The sequence below is a fragment of the Clytia hemisphaerica genome, unplaced genomic scaffold (genome assembly GCF_902728285.1).
Source record: "Clytia hemisphaerica strain Z4C2 unplaced genomic scaffold, Clytia hemisphaerica genome assembly, whole genome shotgun sequence".
In the NCBI taxonomy this organism is placed as follows: Eukaryota; Metazoa; Cnidaria; class Hydrozoa; order Leptothecata; family Clytiidae; genus Clytia; species Clytia hemisphaerica.
The window spans coordinates 700,909-714,191 of NW_027103240.1; the positions used below are offsets into that span (position 1 = coordinate 700,909).

General features: G+C 34.1%; 1 protein-coding gene and 2 long non-coding RNA genes across 4 annotated transcripts in view; 2 read left to right on the top strand and 1 right to left on the bottom strand.

Annotated features, from left to right (window-relative positions):
• The window catches only part of LOC136797422 (PAS domain-containing serine/threonine-protein kinase-like), a 35,402-nt gene that overhangs the window by 4,264 nt on the left and 17,855 nt on the right, over positions 1-13,283 (bottom strand). For both annotated transcript variants that reach the window (XM_067054093.1, XM_067054027.1), the window contains 2 exons: positions 13,030-13,163; positions 9,658-9,792 (listed from right to left, as the gene is read on the bottom strand). In XM_067054093.1, coding sequence (XP_066910194.1) covers positions 9,658-9,792; positions 13,030-13,163 — 269 coding nt within the window. The remainder of the gene's footprint in view (positions 1-9,657; positions 9,793-13,029; positions 13,164-13,283) is intronic.
• Positions 2,306-4,209, top strand: LOC136813113 (uncharacterized). Its single transcript, XR_010847472.1, has 3 exons — positions 2,306-2,453; positions 2,668-2,772; positions 3,802-4,209. It is a non-coding gene; the product is annotated as an uncharacterized lncRNA (long non-coding RNA).
• Positions 7,032-8,472, top strand: LOC136797576 (uncharacterized). Its single transcript, XR_010845269.1, has 3 exons — positions 7,032-7,222; positions 7,514-7,606; positions 8,261-8,472. It is a non-coding gene; the product is annotated as an uncharacterized lncRNA (long non-coding RNA).

Below are 13,283 nucleotides of genomic sequence, written 5' to 3' on the forward strand. Positions count from 1 at the left end.
TGTTTTCCCTAAGGTAGTTCTAATTCAAGAATATATGGAAAGGATGGTTGTTTTTAAACCATAATATTAATAAAACTAAGCATTATGCCTGGCTTCAAAAAAAATTCTTTCCCCCCTATACGTCCTTTTGACCTCAAAACCCGTTCCCCCCTGAATCCAGGGGGGGGGGACACTATGTACGTACTCTGTACGTTTATCGCTTCGTAGTACACTCTGTGCGCATTGTCTGTTTGATAAGAAAATTCCCGTACGGAGACCTCTGCGATGAAGTATGATTTATAAATAGCAACACTTATCTCATCGTCCCCCCTCTCTCACCAACACTCCATCGCAGCGGTCGGTTTAAAAAATCTCAAATGAGAAAAGACAATGACAATAGACCCATACGGCAATGGGTATAAATATACGCGGGACAACAGCAGGATAAACAAAGTCAAACTAAATTACATAGTGCAGAAAGGGGTCTGATCCCCCCCTTCTTAAATGATCCCCCCTTCTTGGCATCCCCCCCAACCTTTAAAAATACCTATCCCCCAAGGATTTCGGGCTAAATTTTTATGGTAAAAAGGGAAGGGAAACAGTAAAGAAAAATTAAGTCTGGCAAATATATACCACTTTTTAGTGAAAATATTTCATGCAGACCAAATTTCATAACAGTGCTGGAAAATAATCTACAATATATGTAAGCCCCCCTTCTTAAACGATCCCCCCCTCCTTGCTATCCCCCCCTCCTTGCTATCCCCCCCCCTTTTTAGTGAAAATTTCTGATCCCCCCCTTCTTCACTTTTTTGGAAGGTGTCACCCCCCCTTAAGAAAGGGGGGGGGGGGTTCGAACTATGAATTAATTTATTCTATGACCTCTTCAAATATATAAAGTAAAGTTCACGATAATTAGCCGGAAATAGCCGAAAAAATGCTACACTAATTGTAGGAAATTATAATAAAAAGCCACACCTTGACCGCAGATATCAGAATGTCGAGCTTAAAATAATGAGTCATTAGAAAGACAAATTGGTACAAATTTAATTGCTATTGAATTACCCCGTTTATTGAATGCCAAAATTGAAGAAATTTAGACATACTCAACAATGTACGTTTTTTTTAATAAGGAACCAACCTATTTATCCAAAAAATTTCAGCATCAAAGTTCCTTATCGAGTTCCTCGTTTACTTAGCTGTTTAAGATTGGTATAGTTGGTTTTGATTTGATCATCAATATTTGATCAACTTTTTGTTCAGGTTTAACTCTTACCGTTCCTATAGGGCCATTTTGAGCCTCAAGTTCCTTATACACGTTTTTTTATAAGAACATCGAAAGATTTTTGAAGCCTTTAGATGTTCTTCACTTTTTGAGTTCAAAGCCTAAAAATGTTTTTATCATGTTCTTATGTTCACCATTTAGTGGGCATTTTTGTCAATTTTCTTAAGAAATTGGCCTTTTTCGAGTCCGCAAAGCCTTAAAAATAATCTCAACTTGTTCTTGATATTTTGGCCATCGAAGCCTTGTGTTCTTATATAGTTTGTTCTTATAAAAACATGAATACTCTAAAAGCATTTAATCGTATGCACATGAACATGCATTGTGGGATTGTTTCAGGAGTATTACCTTGTCGAAAAAAACTTAGTCGGCCCTAAGTGACTAAATTTTGGCTTGGTGACTAAAATTAGGGCCGACTAATAATTAAGGCCGACTAAAATTAAGGCCGATTAAGTTTTGGCAGATAAGGTACAATAGAATACCCTCGAGGAATTCCTAAGAGATTTCTATTGTAATACTCCCGAAACATTCCCACGATGCATAGCTCTTTTAGAAAAATCAAAAACTGCGATAAGATCTATTGAAGCAATATCATCTTTTTCGCAGCTTGCAATCTAATTAATTATTGTAATCTAGCGACTAAATACAGAAAATCAAGTTAATGGAAAGTTAACCAACGTAACTATAAGAAAATGTATCTCAATTATCTCTAAATACCACAGGAAAAACTACTTTGCAATTATAGACAATAACACGTTTTTTTTATAAGAACAAACTATATAAGAACATTATGCTTTATGGTTAAGATATTAAGAACAAATTAAGAAGATTTTAAAACTTTAAAAATTTCTTAGCAAAATGGACAAAATTTCTCATGAATTCAGGAACAATATAAGAACAATTTTAGGCTTAAAACTAACAAAAAAACATCCAAAGGTTTTAAAATTTTTTAAATGTTCTTATAAGAAAAAAGCTTGTACCATTCGAGTATAAATACAGGGTGGAAATTCTCCACCTCAACCACACACGCAAACAGTTCAAAATAAGGAGATTTGCCGTCAAGACAGTTTGACCTCAGTGCGAGTAAACTTTGAACCACAGACAAACACGTTTGGTACTACCAAAAATCAAAACATCATGCATGTGAAATTGTTTTGTTTAGTATTCCTGATGCTTGCTTTTGTGATGACAAATCGTAAGTGTTATTAATATCGCTGTTAATAAGCTTGATCACAGAAAAGGATTTATCTGCAAAACGCCTACACGTGTTTTGTATAAGAACATCCGAGATTTTTTAAGCCTTCAGATGAGCTACATTACATATTCCTGGTTCTTCATATAAACAATGTATTTTTCCCTCTGATTGAAATGGGGTAAGTGAAAAATTATATTTTCCTTAAAAATTTCAGGTGATAGAGAAAGCAGCCAATCAAACAAGATGGTAGACGGAGCACCGAACCCTGACCCATATCACGACGAATTTATGGAAGACAATGAAATATTGCACAGAAAAGGTAAATATTCAGCCTACTTTAAAAAGTTTCCCATCCATTTTCCTTTTATCTGATATTTTGATGGTGGATTGGCGGCCGCCTACGCTAGAGCTCCGAAAAAGCGGGCCAATTTCCCATTGGAGAGGAATGATAGTCAGCCCTTGATGTGCCGCATCCCCAGTCGGATTCAACTACCCTTCCTTGCGTGTAAACCTAAAGATATTTTGGTTGGACCCGCCAATCCCCGAAAACGAGGGCTGGGCTACCTTCATTTTTCAACCGACCAATAACTTTACAAAAACGTCAAAAAGTTTTCGCTCATGTCGCGCGAAAGTGGATACAGGCCTTTACAAATAATAGGCGACAGTTATATCACTTTAGAATGTTAGATCAATTAAAACTGTTCAAAAATTACACATTCACATTTTTTTATAAGAACAAACTATATAAGATCATAAGGCTTTGCTGGCCAAAATGTTAAGAGCAAGTTAAGAACATTTTAAGGATTTGTGGACTCAAAAACACCCTATTTCTTATGTAGATGGTCAAAATAAGAACATGTATAGAACATTTTTTGGGCTTAAAACTCAAAAAGTTAAGAACATACGAAGGCTTCAAAAATTTTGGATGTTCTTACAAAGAAATTACATATACCGGGTGCTCCATGACGTGGAAAATAAGATGGAGAAACTGTTGGCAAGATATAAATAAGAAAAAAAGAATAAAAAAAACAATAAAATTGTGTTCTTGTCATTTTGTCTTATTTATTTCAATGATTTTTTGAAATTTCGACATTAAAAAAAAGTCAGTTTTTTTTAAAATAACTTTCGAACTACCTTTCCAAACCTAATGTATAATAGCTAAAAATTCAAGTTAGAGCATCCTCTATACAATAAAAAAAGAATGAACAAAAAATTTAAATCCTGATGCTCACAATATCTCGACAAATCTGTATACTTTTTTTTGGTGCACCCGGTATACTTTTTAGGGATTCCCTAAAGTTTCTTGACCTATTTGGAATAACGGTACATTTCCCTTGGTTCGTTTTAGGTATACAAATCGCTGCATCTTATAGACGAAGAGGAGAAGGCGGCAAGAAATGAAGCAAATACAAGGAATATTTTAACCCTTTAACTGCCGTTCGTTTTATTTAAGGGTTCGATCTATTTGCCAGATGTCGGCATATGCCGTTATGAGCGACCAGGAGTTTACCATCATATTTAGCTTTACTTTCTGAAAAATATCAGAAGTATAAGTGATATGCATTTACTTTGAGTTGAAAAATGTATAATTATGAAAATCATCTTCGAAATATATTTTGATTATTCAACAGTGCTATTTAATGAAATCTAGTTCAAAATCGAACCTTCAAAACGTAAAAAAACCTCTGGCAAATAGGTCAAGAACTCTCTTTTCGGCAAATGCCGACACCGGCAAAGAAGTCGAAAATGCTCTTGTCGGCATTGAAAAAGTTATCAATGTAAACAGTTTTAATCCTTTTCTAATATTAAAGGCAAACAGGGATAATTAATTATGTAAAAAAATATTTAAATACTTCATTCTTTGAAAGGGGCCAGGTTTAGTTGCGTCGCATAAGTCCTAAGAGTTTTTCCCCTTACTATTAGACTGGAGTCGTTTATATTGCGTGTAATACTAATAATACCAATACTAATAATAATAATAATACGGGATTTAGATTGTATAAACGACTGGAAGAATCCGGTGTTCCAGCCTTGTAGATACCCCGGCTAGCTACGCAGAAACTTGCGTAGCGAGAAAACAATTTATCAAGCAACAACAAAATCTCAAAACGAAATCAACATCAAATGAAAAACTTTCAATACACAAATCCAAACAAATTTTTTTTTTCTCAAGAATTATTTTGAGCAGAAAAAAATTATAATTGCAATATTGACACTTTTCTTTTGTTTGGAGTTAGTGCACAGAGGTTTCTAGACGACTAAAATTGTTCCATTCATTACTTTTTGCTTTATTTCTACTATCTATAAATTATTAGTCGTTCTAGCTTGCTAGACTACCTTACTATGAGAACAATTTTGAAAAAAAGAAACGATTTTGGAATCAAGTGTCGTCAAAATGGAGGTCCTAACTTGAAATGAAAGTGTATAGTTAATCCTCAATTAACCTTTGAACTTCTTTCTGTTTTTTTTTAATTTTTTAAATATGTAACCAGGTTTTTAAGGCTCGTGCCCTGAAATCAGCTAAATATATCATTTATAAATAAAGCTTTTTAAATCATCTTATTACGGCATACCTTGATCCAATTTTAGAATGAACAAGGTATAATATTAGGTGAAGTCAAAATTTTGTTCCAGAAATTGACCTAATGATTACTTAGCAATTCCATCCCTTGCATCTACCGCCAAAATTTTTTCAAAATATTTTTTCTTCACCGAAAATAAGCTCTTCTAAGTTAAAATACTCTTCTTCGCAAAAGTCTTCAATTTCTTCTTCATCAATTTTTTTCATTGCCATTCTTAAATTTTCAGACTCACGGATAATTGGCCTGACAGAAAATGTATAACATGCCTCAGTTTTGTGTGCTACAACAAGTAGAAATATTTTATATATTTTGTAAGTGGCAAATATTAAAAATTCACTATGGTCAGAGTCCTTAAGGTAATGTGTGATACACCTAAAGTGTACTAACGAAACGAACCATTGATTTCAAAGATCCGAAACTCCTGGATGGGAAAATGAAGCCATTTATTTATTTCCCATCAAAAACACGTGATCCGTGTGGTTATCACACGAAATTTATCAATACTGGGCAAACTTGGATTCACTTTTTCTAACTTGAGAAAGGTTGAAGATTCCTCTCTAGCCCCTTCGGTTTAAACTCAATTCGACGAACGATAACCGTGGTGGTACAGGCTAAAACAACAAGCTAGATGCTGAATGGACCTACCTGATGATGAAAGTTAGATAGCAATAAGGAGAAAAACGGAAACAGTCCGTTAGAAAATATAATGTTTAGCGAAAAGGCATAACGATAATTTCATCATCAATTGTTGATGGGGAGAAGGAAGGGGAGAAGGAAAAAAAGATGTAGAAAGTTCCGGTTGCTGAAATCAGTTTTATTGACAATCGAATCATGCTTGATGGTCGGGAATTGCTATCAATGATGTTTTGTTTTTTTAGAGAAAAAACAAAGATATGTTAGGAAAAAGTCCAATGAAAATCTGCAAAAACGGCGATTTCCGGCATATTTCCGACATTCTCGGCCGGAAAAAAAAAATTCTCAAAAAATCGAACTCGGTCATGTTTTGAGCATTGCAAAATACGCATCTTTCTGCAAAAAAATGTTTTTCGAAAATCGCGCTCGTCACATTTTAGGTATTGTCTTTTTGCATCAGTGTGCAAAATTTCATAAAAAAATATAAAGTACAGCTCGAGAAATTCAAGAAATACTGTCTTTCCGACGAAAATAGGTTGTTCCGGCGATTTTTAAATAGTTCCGGCTTAAAAATCAATTTTATTGAAAATTGAAACATACTTGATGGTGGGCATTGCTATTGATAATGTTTTTGAATGAAGAAAAAACCAATTGTAAGGAAAAAGTCCAATGAAAATCCAGAAAAACGGCGATTTCCGGCATTTTCGGCCAGAAAAACATTTTTCTCAAAAACCGGACTCGGCCATGTTTTAGCGTTAGGCATTGCCATTTTTCATCTTTGTGCCAAAAACCAGAAAAAACTAATGAGTCAATCTCGAGAAAAGCTGGTAACAGACGAACGAACGAACGGACGGACAAAGGTTTATAGGACCTCCACGTAGGTCCAATAAGATTGCCTTCAGATCTGTCCGAAATAACAATAATGAAAATAAACCTCAGGAATTTGAATACGGACGTCAAAGCTTACAATTTATTTGTTTATTATTGAGTGAAGCAATTATGAGCCGGGGTAAGATAACAAAACAAGATAATTACTCAAAGTTATTAAATTGACAGTATTGATACACGTTTTTTATAAGAAAAAACTATATAAGAACATAAGACTTCGATGGCCAAAATGCTAAAAACAAGTTAAGAACGTTTTAATGCTGTGGGTACTAAAACACTCAGTTTCTTAGGAAAATGGACAAAATGCTCACAAAATTGGGAAGATAAGAACATGTTAAGAACATTATTAGGCTTAAAACTACATAGTTTTGAGAACATCCAAAGGCTTCAAAAAACTTTGGATGTTCTTATAAAAAAATGTGTGAGGTATTAAGGGATAATTGCCATCTAACGAAGTATCACGAATCAAAGATTTAGTACAGAGAGCGCGAGAGAGAGGAAGATTTTCACCTTCAGCCACACATCAAGCTGTGTGATTCACATTCAAAAGAAGCATAATTTACTAAACTGTTGTGTGGCCTTCAACGAAGAATCAAGGGAGCATGGGCAACATGAAAATTGTATGTTTGGCATTTTTGGTATTAGCCTTTGTGATGACTAACACAAGTAAGTGCCATCTTTTCTCTAATTAACGGACATTATCGGAAGGGGGCGTCCGCTAGTCCTGAACCCCCGAATAGACGGGGGAAGATTCAAATAAATAAGAAAAATCTATTTCAAATAGACGTATAAAATTGGGGGTTAAACCCTATGGTTTGAGCGATTTCAATCTTGTAAGGTCGATTTTTACACTGCTATGACCAAATTGAAACGTCTCAATTTAGCAGGGGGGCTAAAAAATTTGATCCAAAACATAGTGACACATTAAACTACGTAGCCAATCAAATTTCTTTTCAGTGGAGGATATACATGGACAACATCGAAGCTCAATGACATCAATGGTTCACGCTTCTATTAGTGGAGAAGATTTTGAAGACATTGAATTCACAGGTTAGTGTTAAGAAACTTAAAAAAAAAAGTTCAATAATGGTTGAAGCTGCCATGGAGGCAAGAAGTCCAACCTCAAAAGTCTGAGAAGACAAAGACTTCTTTTACTTTTGTTAATTTAATTTTTTCAGACACTGATTTAGACCTTTTTCACTTGTAGATAGAATCCTTGTCCACTACAAGAAAAGGGGTCAATCTTACATTTTTAATTTAGCAAAGTATTTCAAGTTTTAATTTTTCAGACACTGTATTTTGACCTTGTGCCTCGTTGTCAGCGATGAGTTTTAATGGGGTTCAGCTCTTTGGCTGTCGAATGAAAAATTAATTCCGGTTAATTCTAGTTTCTATGCCGGTGAATTCTTAGCAAACCCAGTGTATTGATTAGCGTAAGGTGGCTTGAGGTGGCGATCCGAATTTTGGGACCTAGGTGTAATGTATTTACTTCGTGCCTTAGACGGACGAAATTTGCCGTTTGCCGGGTCCAACAAATAAGACGCCTGAGTTTTTTTAGTGGTTCTTTCTTCATTTCAAGAAGCTTACGTTTGAAATGCAATGGCAAATCAACAAAGTTTGATTGACCAAGTTTTTAATTTCTGGATGAGCATTTAAAACTGTAATAAAACTTTTAAAACATTCAAAATTTTTATCTTATTTCAGTTGGCAAAGCTGACTTTAGAGCTGAGTTCAAGGTGAGACGTCGAAGAAGACATTGAAAGAAATAAAGAAACTAATGGGGACAAGTCTTTGCTATCTAATGGTACGTGTAGAAGTGGGGGGAGGGACTTATTGAAATGTTATTGTAATATAATTTTTGCTCCAATACCGTACATGTATATTGTTTATTAAAGATAATCTTACATTATGAGGAACCTTAAAGATATACTTTTTTATAAAAAACTGTAAAACTCTTTTTTAATTTTTTATAGTTGTATTCGCAACAGAATTTTGTTCTATCACTAAAGAAAAATAATAGTGTTGATAATCTCAATAATTCGAATCTGTAATTCGATAAGAATTCATAATCTGTTGGAAATCGAATTTGAGAGACAGTCAATGGTACTATGGTCGTTTTCGTTATATTATGCTTTGACCGTCGAAATTGGCCAACCGCTGGGCACGCAGAAAATACGTATAAACCAACTAAAGTTAATATATCCGCGATAGCAATATTAGTTCATGATAAAATTCCTCGCTTCAAATTAAAGTTGCTTATTATCGTGTTTTGATCGAGCGATAAAAATGATAATTGAAATTTCGAAATGGCTTTCATCGGGTTCATCTATTTCATTTGATGTACACGTTTTTTTTTTATTAGAACACCTAAAATTTGGCTGAGCTTATTATTTTATTAGGATGTGCTTATTTTTTTAGAAATTTTCAGCCTAAAACGTTCTTAAATGCGTTCTTAATTTTTCGGAGTACTTTAAATCGACAACATCATGCAAAATAAAAGAGCACTTAAAGTTGGTAAAATTTGGACAATATTTGACTCTCGATTTTAGAAAATCCATCCCTAAGTTTGGTTAAAACTGCTTGAAAAGAGGAAAAAATTGTAGTTGCTTGTCATTTTTTTCCAAATTGAGGCTGAACATGTTCTTACGATGTTCTTAATTTTTCGACGAATTTCAGCCTAAATGTTCTTATAAACTAGGTTCTAATAAAGAAAAAAACGTGTAAGTTAGATAACGAATTATCTGATCTCGATGGACGTTTTAATAATCATACACATTTTCTTATATAGGATCAATTAATATAAGAGAATAAAATTTTAAGAACATGTTAAAGGCTTTGTAGACTCTAAAACATTCATTTTCTTATGAAATACTGAAAATAAGAACACTTTAAGTACATTTTTAGAGTCCAAACTCAAAAAATTAGGAACATCCAAAGGCTTGTTCCTTGCTTAAAAGTAGAGGTAATTGGAAATTGACTTTTAACAACTTGAGAAGGGCACCAGCCTTTAAAGAGCGCCCTTCCTAAAATCTTATAACTCAAAAAGCACCACGATGCTTACTTGAGGATCTACGGCGATATGCAAAAAAATATCAAGTTACCTGAAAGCACAGTATCGTAATCGTAGTTAGAGATAGTGACATCGCGCGTAAACCATGGATACTTGATGAGGTCAGGTAAGCGTGCACGGAATTGAACATCTGGGTGCAGCATCCAACATACCACGAACATAAGTTCTGTGAAAAAAAAACAAATAGGTTTCAAAAGAATACGTTATGCAAAAGGTAGATATAGTGGGACCAAACAGAAGGATTTTTATTGCATTTTCTTGAACATTTTTTATCATTTTAACCCTATTCATACTAGGCTTTTAGGGGCGGTTCAGAACTAGGGGGGGGCTTTTCCTGTACCACCCCTTAACTTTTGATCTAGTGGGTCTTTTTGGATGAAATTTGGCACACAAGATCCTTATGACGTAAAGTAACTTTTGACAAAAAATTTTTTTGATTACGTCACTCATCATGCCCAAAGTGAGCAAAAACCGAAAATTTCCTTTGTTCTTATAAATAGCTATTGTATTCTAACAAAGGCTTTAGAAAAAAGTTGCCTGAGTTTAAAATGCTTATTTTATCCTAAATATTCAATAAATTACAGTTTAAACGATATATTTGACAATGAAAATAAATTTGTATTGGAAAAGTGTCAATTTTTGTGACACCTTACTGTCAGAAATGTCATCATGCTCAAGGTGTGAAAATATTTAGGTGTCAAATTTTTTTTTATTTTGAAGCTAAATAAAAGTTAGGAATTTACAGAAAATTTCACGGCAAAAGCTCTATTATTTCAGAAGCTATTAGCAATAGTTTGACCTCCGAACAGAAAGAGCCCCCCCCTAGTACGAATAGGGTTAAGGCAAAATAGGGTCAGACTTTCCAAATTTTACACCCTTAGAGTGCACTTTTTCTCACTTTTGCTAATTTTGACCCTTACAGTGCACTTTGGGAAAAAGGGCCCTTGTAAGGGCTGCACGTACGGTACCTTAAAGGAACTAATTTTCGCGGAGCTTATTTTCGCGGGAACTAATTTTCGCGTTTTTGGGTGTCTACCGCGAAAATTAGTTCCGCGAAATGCAATTTTTACTAAAAATCCTCAAAAACCACTAGGAATATGAAAGAATTTCGGCAAAAAGTGGATGTGAGCCGTGAAAACTAGTTACGCAAAATGCGCCAATTTAACACTCTCGGACCGCGAAAATGGGCTTTTCCAGAAAAAGATTTTACCCCTACTGTTGAGAATATTGATTTTTCGAAGTATCGAACCCCCTGGATATCCTCTTTTATAAAGATGCTTACCCCTGGATATCGTATTTTTTACTTGACAAGTGATACTTTTATGGACCTACCTGGTTATGCATTTAACACATATATAATTGATATCTACATAAGCGTGACCATTAAACAATCATTCAGAACACAAATAGTGACGATCTATTAAAATTAGTCGTTTGTTTCTTATAAAAAAACACGCTTAGAAACCAAAATTTCATACTCTTGAAGAATTCTTTCATATTCAAGACTTCGAGTGCAAAAAAACATCTCATCAAAAAATTCAGTAATTTTAAGAACATTGAGGCATGCTTACAGTGATTCTTATAGATAAATATGCGTTTTTTGAGCTGAAAAATTCTTTTTTTACGAAAATCTGCTGAAGCCATCTTTTACCTACTTTCATGCAAAAAGTCAGAAAATAACAAGTCCAAAAAACCCTATTTTTATCCGTTTTTTAGCTGAAATTTACCCCAAAATTTTTTTTCCAAAAAATCATCTCCGTCACATTCGAGGGTTTATAGTTATGCATCTTTGTGCAAAAAATCATAAAGAATGAAAGAGCCAATCTCGAGAAACGCTAATACCTAAGTAATTGATAGTGTGCTTATAAAAAAATATCGAATTTGGCCAGTTTTTCTATAAAAACAAGCCAAACAACCAAAATTTCATGTCTAAACGCATATATTCTTTAAAAGTAAGCCCTCATGAGCAAAAAAAACATCTCTCTAATAAAAAAAATTGAGTAATTTGACTAAGAACATTGATGTATGCTTATTAATAGTGATTCTTATAAATAAACATGCGTTTTTTGAGCCAACAAAATTTTTTTGCAGAAATTTGCTTAAGTCATCTTTTACCTACGATGGTACCCTACTTTCATGCAAAAAATCAGAAAAAATTAACGACCTAATTTTTCACAAAGTCCAAAAAACCCGTTTTTTAGCCGTTTTTTGGCCCAAATTTGCCCCCCAAAATTTTTTTTTGAAAATCGGGCTCCGTCACATTCGAGGGTTTACAGTTATGCATATTTGTGCAAAAAATCATAAAGAATGAAAGAGCCAATCTCGAGAAACGCTAATACCTAAGTAATTGATAGTGTGCTTATAAAAAAATATCGAATTTGTCCAGTTTTTCTATAAAAACAAGCCAAACAACCAAAATTTCATGTCTAAACACATATATTCTTTAAAAGTAAGCCCTCATGAGCAAAAAAAACATCTATCTCACAAAAAAAATTGAGTAATTTGACTAAGAACATTGATGTATGCTTATTAATAGTGATTCTTATAGATAAACATGCGTTTTTTGAGCCAACAAAATTTTTTTGCAAAAATTCGCTTAAGCCATCTTTTACCTACGATGGTACCCTACTTTCATGCAAAAAATCAGAAAAAATTAACGACCTAATTTTTCACAAAGTCCAAAAAACCCGTTTTTTAGCCGTTTTTTGGCCCAAATTTGCCCAAAAAAATTTTTTTTTGAAAATCGGGCTCCGTCACATTCGAGGGTTTATAGTTATGCATCTTTGTGCAAAAAATCAGAAAAAACTAACGAGCCAATCATAAGGAAAGCTAATAACGATCAGACGAACGAACGGACAAAGGTTAATTTATAGGACCTCCACCGGGGTAGGTCCAAAAAGACACTTTACCCCCTGGATATCCGCTCCTTTGTAGATATTTAACCCCCTGGATATCCACTTTTGAACAAAAATCGGTAACCCCCTGGATATCCGATATCCTCAACAGGGGGGGGGGGCAAGGACTATTTCTGGAAAAGCCCAATAAGTTCCGCGAAAATTAGTTCCCTTAAGGTAGGTCTCGGATGATTAAAAAAGAGAAAGATTATTATTGTAGAAGGATAAGAAAATCTTCAATATTCCGATTAAGTATTCCGATACCGTCAGACCACAGACATCATATCCTATTTTCGAACGTTTCAGTTTCAAAATATTCGAATCTCACTGTTATAACAACCACACAGAATAGAATACAAATTGGCTGACTAGACAGCTCTTCAACTAAACAAGCTTCATTTTATAAGGGAAGCCTGATCCAGCTAAGCAGTCAGAGATCAGTGTGTTTGACAATTTCACAAATCTTCTATGACTTTTCAAAACAAAAAGAAAACAGTCTTATCCATTACCGTTAGACACTTTGAAAGGTGGGAACAACTCCGCTCTGATGGAATCTTCAACTTCAAAGAATGGATGTTCACCGAATATAAACGTATACAGTGTGACTCCCAATGACCACATTTCAAGTTCTGGTCCACGGTATCTGTAGTCAAAATTTAAAAAAATGTTGTAAATTTAAATAGTAGTGGATCAAATGGAACAATGAAACCTAAGAAAAGAAAAGGCAATATCTTGATTAAATACAAAACAAAAAGATACTAAA